Source organism: Anomaloglossus baeobatrachus, chromosome 5, assembly GCF_048569485.1.
Source record: "Anomaloglossus baeobatrachus isolate aAnoBae1 chromosome 5, aAnoBae1.hap1, whole genome shotgun sequence".
In the NCBI taxonomy this organism is placed as follows: Eukaryota; Metazoa; Chordata; class Amphibia; order Anura; family Aromobatidae; genus Anomaloglossus; species Anomaloglossus baeobatrachus.
The window spans coordinates 227,736,497-227,748,118 of NC_134357.1; the positions used below are offsets into that span (position 1 = coordinate 227,736,497).

Sequence of the window (11,622 nt, forward strand, 5' to 3'; positions counted from 1 at the left end):
CGACCATCCATAGATTATGTTAGTTGCTTGATCTGTTTACGATCAACATTGCGTGCAGCAGCCACCACAGCCTCCCAAACACTGTTCCGAGGTGTACTGTTTTCCCTCCCTGTAGATCTTACATTTTATGAGGGACCACAGGTTCTCTATGGGGTTCAGATCAGGTGAACAAGGGGGCCATGTCATTATTTTTTCATCTTTTAGACCTTTACTGGCCAGCCACGCTGTGGAGTAGTTGGATGCATGTGATGGAGCATTGTCCTGCATGAAAATCATGTTTATTTTAACGATACCGACTTCTTCCTGTACCACAGCTTGAAGAAGTTGTCTTCCAGAAATTGGCAGTAGGTCTGGGAGTTGAGCTTCACTCCATCCTCAACCCAAAAAGGTCCCACAAGTTCATCTTTGATGATACCAGCCCATACCAGAACCCCACCTCCACCATGCTGGCGTCTGAGTCGGAGTGGAGCTCTCTGCTCTTTACTGATCAGCCTCTGGCCCATCCATCTGGCCCATCAAGAGTCACTCTCATTTCATCAGTCTATAAAACCTTTGAAAAATCATTCTTAAGATATTTCTTGGCCCAGCCTTGACGTTTGATCTTATGTTTCTTGTTCAAAGGTGGTCGTTTTTAAGCCTTCTTTACCTTGGCCATGTCCCTGAGCATGGCACACCTTGTGCTTTTAGATACTCCAGTAATGTTGTAGCTCTGAAATATGGCCAAGCTGGTGGCAAATGGTATCTTTGCAGCTTCACGCTTGATATTCCTCAATTCATGGACAGTTATTTTGCTCCTCTTTTGCCCAACACGCTTCTTGCGACCCTGTTGGCTATTTGCCATGAAACACTTGATTGTTCGGTGATCACACTTCAAACGTTTGGCAATTTCAAGACTGCTGCATCCCTCTGCAAGACATCTCACAATTTTGGACTTTTCAGAGCCCGTCAAATCTTTCTTCTGACCCATTTTGCCAAAGGAAAGGAAGTTGCCTAATAATTAAGCACACTTTTTATAGGGTGTTGATGTCATTACACCACAACCCTTCTCATTACAGAGATGCAGATCACCTGGTTTACTTAATTGGTAGTTCACTCTCAAGCCTATACAGCTTGGAGTAGGACAACATGTAATTATCAGGTGATCAAAATATTCATTTGCCTAATAAGTCTGCAAGCAGTGTATATAGTAATCAATTGCTCAGCCACCAATATAGATCGCTTACATTGTAATTAACATTTAAATGTAAAAGATTCAATGTATCTGGTATACTAGAACGACACAGTTCACAGTTTGATAATTATTTTTTAGGAACAGTTTATTTTATATTTAGAAGCTCCATGTGTTAAAATCACTATTTCTGTAGGATGATGTATACTAAGACGGCAGTCTAAAGTCCCACCATCGGGGAGGTACTGATGACTCCTGCAGTGCAGGCTTATACTGTAGAGGAATTCACATGGTGCACAATGTTGCTTTACCATTCATTATCACATCACTGTTGTTTCTTTTGCATCATTTTTTTGTTGTTTTAAAAGCATTGCCACAGTTGTGTTATACATATACTCAATCTTTGCCATATTTACATCTGTTTTCTTCTGCATTGCACCCTATTTTAGAATTCTTCAGTTTAAAAATGTAACTGCTTTTATTCCCCTGTAGAGGATTTCTCCATTAGAAAATATTACTCCAAAGGCTCAGGAAGGCAAAAAAACAAACCAAACTTTAAATCAGCCTCCCGCCATCAAACACTACCTCTGCCGCTGCTCCAGTCTTTGTTGATTGGCAGTGCCGTTGGGATGTTACCTCTGTTTTCAATCACTGAGCTAAGTGTCTGCCGAACCACCAATGTGATGTCACCACTGCAGCTGGTCAAGAAAGACAAGAGTAGGCTTGGACCTCAGAATAGTAAAGAGTATATTTATTGTCTGCCTGAGCCTTTGGAGCAATAATCCTTGGAAGGGACAACTCCCTGAAACAAATTGTCTGGTTTAGAAAACTCCTTGTGATATACCTCGTTACGGGATTTTGAGTTGTACACCATGTTAGGGGATCTTGAGTAAACATTGGGGGAAGTATCCTGAATCTTTTTTTCCAATGGAGAGAAAAAGAGCATCATTCACCTGTCTGAGTTTTTTTGTAGACCGAGTGGTCCATCACAAAGCAGGGTTTTGTCATTTTGTGCAAAACAAACAAAAAAGCCTGATGAAGCTCTTATGGTAAAAACTGACACACTACCAAACTCCGATGAAAGTCCGATCCAAGTCATTGATAAAAAATTGGTCCATTTTTGGCATATGAGAAAAATTGATGTACAACTGAGGCCTTGCACTCAACTTTCCTTGTGGTGCCTTTACAGAGAAACTGAACACAAGATCATTATGACATAAATCTTGCAGTGTCAGAAATATCCAATTTTTTACTTTGTTATGGACATCAACCACCCTGTCTCTACCTAATGAGGAGGTTATGTACAGTATCAGTATCCCTCTCTGTGGGGGCTTTACTGATACACAAACTTCATAGACTGTCCGGAGATAGTACAAACTGAGCAGAGGTGGATATGGGCAGGAGTTCAGTGATTGTATTTCATACTTTGTTCAGTTAAAGGAGGTGGGTCCTGCACACCTCAACAGAGGCTGATATATAAAAGGGAGGAAAATTTGGAGGCATGTTTTGTGTATTTGCGTATTGTCAGGATCCTGGACCCACTACCTGGAAACACAGAGAGTGGGGATCATTTCATACTTATTACTAAACACTTGCCTCGTCTCTCCTACTGGATATGGGATTTGTTCTCAGGACCAGTGTGTAGTATATTCCTTAGTGCTGGGTTACCAGGGAAAGAAGACCCACATGTATTCTTCTCGTTGGTGTAGTGTTATAAAGCCTGGAGATAGTGTCAATTGTGGTGAAATAGTCTCCAAGTCACCCAATAAAGTTTCCCTAAATACTCACCCATCTGCCATCTGTGCAGGATCTCTGTTCACTTTGTGATAAAAATTGTAAGCTGATGTTACAACATGGGTTTGTGTGATTACCATGGTAGGAGACCTGAAACCAGCATTTTCTTGACAGTGTTCACTATGCAAATGTAATATATTATATATTCAAAGTGTGGACTTTATAAAAATGTGATATTGCCACATCTTCATTATGCATTGTTTTATCAGCATTATTTAGGAGCATATGTGCATGACTATATAGGAAACGTTTTCCTGTAGCACTAAGTTTTTCTATTCTTTTTCTTTTGCTTTAGGTTCCCATCAGGCCATTTTGGTACACTTACAGGGCTGCAGTCACTCCTCAGTGCAGTATTTGCTTTACTACAAGAACCACTGTATAGGGCTATGCTAGGACCCCTGCATGGGAATGGTTTTTGGGTAAGACTTAACATTATCTTACTGCAATAATGTTATTTATTTACTTACTGCAGGTTATATGCTCATTATGTTTGTATCTTAGATTTTGTCACTATAAACTATTGCAGTATATAGAGAAACTCACTTTGTGTCTCAGGCTGGCCTTTATAGGAGAGTGTTAGTGTCTTGCACCCTCTGAACATGCAGACGTGTTTGTTTCCTCAGGGAGCTTCCCTCTTAGGAGCGCTTCCCCCTATATGCAAAGCATGGATTGGGGTGGTGATGTATTGTGGGAATCCTTTAGCTTTGTTTCTTGACGAACTGTTTCCATCCCTGTTACAAAAATTATATATTTTTACTAGCTCGGTTTCTATAGATTCTTGTTGTTTGTTGTGTTTCCACTTATACAAATTATATATAATATCTAGGGTCATGTGAATGACTGATTTTTTTTATATATTTTATATTTGGCCAGAAGGATTAGTGGATTATGATGCATTATAGATTTATTGATCCATCTGTTAACTCTTATAGCTTTTTGTCCTTGGTCTCTGTGTAAATTTTATAAGTGTATTTCTTGAGCCAGATCAATGTTTTAAAATGTGTTTATTTTAATCATGTTTAACTTTTGAGTAATTAAGCAAGCCCCAGGTATGAAAATTGGTTAAAGGGAACTTGTCACCAATTTTTGAGCCCATAGATAAATCCCACCACCTTTAACTGCTCCTTTGCTCAATTCCACAGATATGTCTATCAGCTCCTGACTCGCTCTGACCCCTCAAAATACCATCTGATATGCCCCCGCGCTGTATGGAAATTAGGGTAGTCAGGTTTGATGGGCATCCCTCCTATCTGCTACTAATCGCGTCCCCCTGCTTTGATTGACATGGATGATGTGTTGTGCATCATCATGATAATGAACCATGATCTCGCTCTTGCACAGTAGCCTTGGAGACTGCGACCTGAGGATAGAACATCACTACACAAGTGCCAAAATCAGAATAATATCGCAATGACGTTGCTCGGCACTCAGCTTGCATCAGGGCAGAGCAGAGTGTGCCTGCTTTGGACTGCGCAGGCCCGAGATCTTGGTTCACTATGTGGATGATGCAGGACACATCATCCACGTCAATCAAAGGATAAGAACAGGATTAGTAGCAGAGAGGAAGGACAGACACCACAGAGAGGACAGCCATTGGACCGGACCACCCTAATTTACATACAGCGTGGAAGCATATCAAATGCTATTTTTGGGGTATTAGAAAATCAGACAGAACCGGAGTGTTTATAAGCAAAATACAAAAGTTTTTATTGAAGTTAATTTACATCACATTTAAAAGATGAAACATACAGTTAAAAGTTAGTGCTGAAAAGAAGGGGGAAAGAACACCCATGAAAAGTGAGACTACAGGGCAAGCTCATATATCTATCAAAGGTATAGGGTTTTTTTTGGCCATACCTGCTCAAGTAGTGAGCTAAACATAAAGGAAAATATCCAGAGCCTTATGCCAAACACTTACCCATTATGATTGAGCTTTGCACCTGCGTCTCACAGTTCAGAAGGACCCAACCGACGTACGTTTCGCATAGTACATTTACAGCTTCCTCAGGGCGGGTTCACGATCTCAAATCCCAAACCGGAACTTATATATACATAAAAACATGTTCCCATTGGTTGTCCCACATGTCCGTCAAGAAGGATCGCAATATCGGCGCATGCGCCTCACGGACGAGACGTCCACTTCCGCCCAGCCCGGCAATACATAGAGGGGAGGTACCCGGAAATCCAGGTTACCATGGACGCCTGTACGTCACTACCCTCATCATAGATGCGCCGGGCAGGGCGGAGGGACGAATCGTACCCATGACGCGCACGCGCACCACGATCCCTCAGAGCATGAAAGGAAGTACTGCAGACCGATACGTATATACCGTTAACTCTGCATATACCAGTAAAGAATTAACAGGAACATGTCTCGTAACCATAGCATGGAGAGATGAAGGCATCAGATTCATATAGAGTATACACATATGTTAAACACAAAGGTAAAAGAGAGATTTGTTATAGGAAAGAATACACCGATTTCTGATTCTCTTCAATTGATGGTAGTCAGGTGTTACTTTCATATTTTCTTCCATATTTTATATCACTCTTATTCTTCCCTTTGTTCTCATATTATTGTCTCCTCCTTTCATACTCAATACCATTCCATGTCTTAAGCCACACTATAGATCCTATAGGTCAGAATTGAGAAAGAATGGTTTTAGAAAACAAATAGCACAAGAATTAAAAAGGACAAACATTTAAAAATACAATTAAAAAAATATCCTCTTAACACGGGAAAAGGTCTTATAACATAAATCATAGGAATTCAGAAAAGGAGGATTTTATTAACCTCCTATTTTCATAAAAATGGTGCAAAATTGACTGCTTCATTCAGTCCAATGGGGGCAATGGTATCTAACAGAATGATCCATCGCATTTCTTTCTGCGCCAACAATTTTTTAACATTCCCCCCTCTTATTCCTAAATGGATCACATCTATCCCTCTTGCCATAAATGTCTTCGGATCACATGAGTGAAATTGCCTAAAGTGGCGAGGGATAGTTTTCAGTGTTGTAATATCGGTTGCTGTCTTTGCCGCCACAATGTCCCTCACATGCTCTCTACGAGCGAACATAGCTCCCCGTGATGAGTTATTGCGTGAGGGAGGTGGACGAACTAAAAGGGCAGTGCAGAATGAATCTCAAAACATCAGATTCATTTCAACATTTAATGAGAAGTGGAGTGACATGAAACAAATTTTTAAAAAATATTGGCATGTCCTCCAATCGGATCCCTCTATTAAATCATTCTTGCCAGATGTGCCTATGATGACTGCCAGGCGTTGCAGAAACTTGAGAGATATTTTGGTGAAAAGCCATTATGTTGCCCCACAAAAAGAATATATTTTTGGATTACCTGGTCCGGTTCATGGCTGTTTCCCGTGTGGTCGCTGTCTTTCCTGCCCCAATGTCTCTCGCTGCTCAGAGTTTGTGACCAGTGATGGTACAAAAACTTATTCCATTAGGGAACATATCTCATGTGATACCACCAATGTAATATACTACGCCACTTGTGGCTGTGATAAGATCTACATTGGTTTAACATCGAGAGAACTGAGAATAAGGATTAGAGAGCATGTGAGGGACATTGTGGCGGCAAAGACAGCAACCGATATTACAACACTGAAAACTATCCCTCGCCACTTTAGGCAATTTCACTCATGTGATCCGAAGACATTTATGGCAAGAGGGATAGATGTGATCCATTTAGGAATAAGAGGGGGGAATGTTAAAAAATTGTTGGCGCAGAAAGAAATGCGATGGATCATTCTGTTAGATACCATTGCCCCCATTGGACTGAATGAAGCAGTCAATTTTGCACCATTTTTATGAAAATAGGAGGTTAATAAAATCCTCCTTTTCTGAATTCCTATGATTTATGTTATAAGACCTTTTCCCGTGTTAAGAGGATATTTTTTTAATTGTATTTTTAAATGTTTGTCCTTTTTAATTCTTGTGCTATTTGTTTTCTAAAACCATTCTTTCTCAATTCTGACCTATAGGATCTATAGTGTGGCTTAAGACATGGAATGGTATTGAGTATGAAAGGAGGAGACAATAATATGAGAACAAAGGGAAGAATAAGAGTGATATAAAATATGGAAGAAAATATGAAAGTAACACCTGACTACCATCAATTGAAGAGAATCAGAAATCGGTGTATTCTTTCCTATAACAAATCTCTCTTTTACCTTTGTGTTTAACATATGTGTATACTCTATATGAATCTGATGCCTTCATCTCTCCATGCTATGGTTACGAGACATGTTCCTGTTAATTCTTTACTGGTATATGCAGAGTTAACGGTATATACGTATCGGTCTGCAGTACTTCCTTTCATGCTCTGAGGGATCGTGGTGCGCGTGCGCGTCATGGGTACGATTCGTCCCTCCGCCCTGCCCGGCGCATCTATGATGAGGGTAGTGACGTACAGGCGTCCATGGTAACCTGGATTTCCGGGTACCTCCCCTCTATGTATTGCCGGGCTGGGCGGAAGTGGACGTCTCGTCCGTGAGGCGCATGCGCCGATATTGCGATCCTTCTTGACGGACATGTGGGACAACCAATGGGAACATGTTTTTATGTATATATAAGTTCCGGTTTGGGATTTGAGATCGTGAACCCGCCCTGAGGAAGCTGTAAATGTACTATGCGAAACGTACGTCGGTTGGGTCCTTCTGAACTGTGAGACGCAGGTGCAAAGCTCAATCATAATGGGTAAGTGTTTGGCATAAGGCTCTGGATATTTTCCTTTATGTTTAGCTCACTACTTGAGCAGGTATGGCCAAAAAAAACCCTATACCTTTGATAGATATATGAGCTTGCCCTGTAGTCTCACTTTTCATGGGTGTTCTTTCCCCCTTCTTTTCAGCACTAACTTTTAACTGTATGTTTCATCTTTTAAATGTGATGTAAATTAACTTCAATAAAAACTTTTGTATTTTGCTTATAAACACTCCGGTTCTGTCTGATTTTCTAATGCTATCATGGAGTGGCAATTCTATGTGAAGAGAGCATAAAAATGGAGATGTGCATTTTGTTCAAGTATTTAACATATTTTTGGGGTATGTAGCGGGAGTAAGGAGCTGATAGACATGCAGCACAGGAACAATTAAAAGTGGTAGCATTTATTCATGCGCTCCATAGCTAGTGACAGGATTCCTTTAAGTTAATGACACTGCATTAGCTGTCAAATGGTACAACACATCAGCTTGAAAGAATCACAAAGTCACCATTTAATTCATAAGGGAATATACTTTTAACAATATTTTTCACTTGATAAATTAAATCGTGTCAAAAAATTATGGTCACCTACTGATCTTGGTCACTCCTCTCATAATGCTGCCTTGGTTCCTTTTCGCGTTCGTCATCTGACGGGGACAGGCATGTGACCACTGCAGCCAATCACTAGCAGCAGTGAATTAAAAACACATCAGTACTGCAGACAGTGATTGTACTGGAAGAAGATATAAAGATCCAGTGTACCTCTTAAGTCATAGGCCCAGGAATGAGTGCATCATGTGCAGCCTTTTTAGATATATCCATGTACACTTGCTGTTCGATGAAGTGGTAACAATGTTGACTCTCTGGGCTGCAGCATGACAACATTCACATCTTTTTTCTATGTAGATGTCCACGTTTATATTGCATTTTAAATGCTAGGTCATCCAACAGTGCTATGACTGAGGCCAAGGACCTTGATCCTGAATTATGACAAGGTTATTCTGTTGCTCACTTCTGCTTCAGGAGATGAGTGTCGTTGATGCTGCACTGTCTACAGATATCGGCCAGAATTCAGAATTCACAATGCAGAGGTGTTGTTTACCTCTCTAGTTTGCATGTGTCCTGCCACGTATCTGCAGATGTTATGTCAGGGGTGATGCTCTTCTCTTAATAATTAACCCATTAAATTGTTGTGAATATGAGATAAAGTCAGGATTTACAGGAGGAAGCTTATTCATAATTATATAGTTCACCCAACAATAATTGCAACTTCTTTTGCATAAATGAAGGTCACCTAAGGTTAGATAAAAATAATGTCCAAATCTATAAACTAAAGTTTCTGGTGAAATTTAATGTGACATATATTTCTTCTCTTGTAGGTAAATGTGGGTCTCTTAATATTTTCTTTTGCTGGATTTATTCTTCCTGGATATCTTTTATTATATCGCTGCCGTCTTGTTAAAGCCCAGGCATTAAAGGGAAAGGATCCAGCTGTTGCCCCACTGCAAGACTTGAAGCATCCCAATGGAATGCCGGACGGAGAAACTACAGCTTAATGAAATCAATAGGTCAAAGTGATATAAAGATGCAAAATGACCACAACAGTCATGATGTATTTATTGTAAAATAGTAATAGTACAGGATGATCCTGATATATTGCCATAATCCAGGAGATAAGATTTGAGTATATTGTTATTGACATGTTTTGTAAAAGAGTTTTTTGAGTCAATTTGTAAAGACTTTGTGCCAATGGCATTCATTATTTCATAGTTCTAAGGTGGAAAGAAAACACAATCGTGTTTAACCTGCAATCCTATGTGTTGATCCAGGAAAAGGCAAAAATCCTGTGATCCAAAAAGTTATTGCCGTATGAAGAGTCGGGAAACTATTTTTCCCTAAAAGTGTGGCAATCAGACAAGGTTCTCTGGATTAGCAACCCATTGTAAAACACTAATATATACTGTATAACCTGTAATGATATATTTTTAAAGAAAACATCCAGGTCTCCTTGTAATTTTGTAGTGAGTCAGCCATTACAACATCATGAGGCAGAGAGAGCCATTGTCTCACTGCTCTTAAGCGGGCTTTACACGCGAGCGATAGCACCCACCCACGTCGGTGGCGCGTCACGGGGTGATCACTATCATAGCAAACAAAATCTCTACGGCAGCATCACACGCAATTACCTGTTCACCGACATTGCTATGGCCGCCGAACAATCTCTCCTTTAAGGGGGAAGTTCATTCGGCGTCACAGCGGCGTCACTAAGTGGCCGCCCAATAGAAGCAGAGGGGCAGAGATGAGCGGCTGGGACATCCCGCCCACCTCCTTCATTCCTCATTGCCGGCGGCTGCAGGTACGATGTTGTTCCTTGTTCCTGCGGTGTCACACATAGCGATGTGTGCTGCCGCAGGAACGACAAACAACCTGAGTTCCAAACGAGGAACGATTTTTTAAAAATGAACGATGTGTACACGATGAACGATTTGACACCTTTTTGCGATCGTTACTGATCACGAAAAGGTGTCACACACAACAACATCGCTAACAAGGCCGGATGTGCGTCACCAACACCGTGACCCCGACGATATCTCGTTAGCGATATCGTTGTGTGTAAATCTGCCTTTACAGTAAAGAATCTGCATCTCTGATGATTAAACTTTTTTCCTCTATTTGTAGAGGATACCCGCTTGTCATCATTGCAGACCCAGTTGTAAAAGATAATTAGAAAGGTCTCTGTACTATCCCCTCATATATTTCTACATTGTAATAAGATTGCCCCTAAGCCTTCGTTTTTCAAAATTGAATAACCCTAGGTTTAATAATGTGTCTTGGTACTACATTCCCCCATTTCCTTAATAACCATGGTTGCTCTTCTCTGCACCTGCTCTAGTTCAGCTATATCTTTTTACACTGGAAACCAAAATTGTACACAGTATTCTAAGCGTGGTCGCACTAGTGACTTGTATAGGGGTAAAACTAAGATTCTCATAACAAGAACAATTTTTCCCGTAAAGAGAACCTGTTACTTTCTGAAGAAAAAAAATGATTAAATACCTTGTAAAAATCCCTGAACTAACCTGATTCTTTAGCTTTTTTTCACTCCATTGCAGAGACATTCACAATTGTTTCTTCACACTATGCCGACTATGTGAAATCTCTGCTTTGCAGGCCAACTGGGTGTTTCTTTAGAGTCTTTCATAGGGGCATGCACTTTCACCCCCCCACCTCCACCCAGACATCAGCAGTCACAGACCGCTAGAGCAGCTGCTGAGCTATCAGTCTCAGGTTGTGATTGGCAGCAACTGGGAGTGAGGGGTGAAAGTGCATGTCCCCAGATAAGAGTCTGAAAAAACACAGTTAGGCTGGAGCCAAATTAGCGTATGGCATCGGAAGTGATATTATAATGACCCTCGGGCTCAGGCTTTGCTGCAAGCATGAGCCGAGTGTCATTATACTATGATCTGTTCTTGCAATCGGATAACAGCTGCGGAGGAGAGGGAGAGAGTGGTGTCTCCATCACCTCCATTGTCAGCCTGTGCGTATATTGGACTGCACTTGGATGTCATCCGAGTGCAGTCCAATGTTTCACTTGCACACATAGACTTGTATGGGTGTGAGTGATGAGAAACTCACAGACAATCGCAGCATGGTGTGATTTTTTTTCCTTAAGGGTACTTTACAGGCTGCGACATCGCTAGTGATGTGAAATTCTAGATCGCAAGTGCGATCTTTCGAGATCGCACATGTGTAAAATGACCTATGTGCGATCTCGAAAGATCGCACTTGCGATCTAGAATTTCACATCGCTAATGAGATTGCTAGCGATGTCGCAGCATGTAAAGTAGCCTTAAAGTAAAAACTCGTAGATCTGAGTTGCAGCATTGTCTTACATGGGGCTGAGTGCAATGCATGATTTTCTCACATTGCACT

The 11,622-nt window shown here is 40.9% G+C and overlaps 1 protein-coding gene across 1 annotated transcript in view; it reads left to right on the plus strand.

The window, feature by feature from the left end:
- SLC43A1 (solute carrier family 43 member 1) overlaps positions 1-11,388 on the plus strand; it is a 255,398-nt gene extending 244,010 nt beyond the window's left edge. The window contains exons 14-15 of the mRNA XM_075349143.1: positions 3,258-3,381; positions 9,069-11,388. Coding sequence (XP_075205258.1) covers positions 3,258-3,381; positions 9,069-9,245 — 301 coding nt within the window. The 3' untranslated portion in view covers positions 9,246-11,388. The remainder of the gene's footprint in view (positions 1-3,257; positions 3,382-9,068) is intronic.
- Positions 11,389-11,622: the final 234 nt, after the last annotated feature.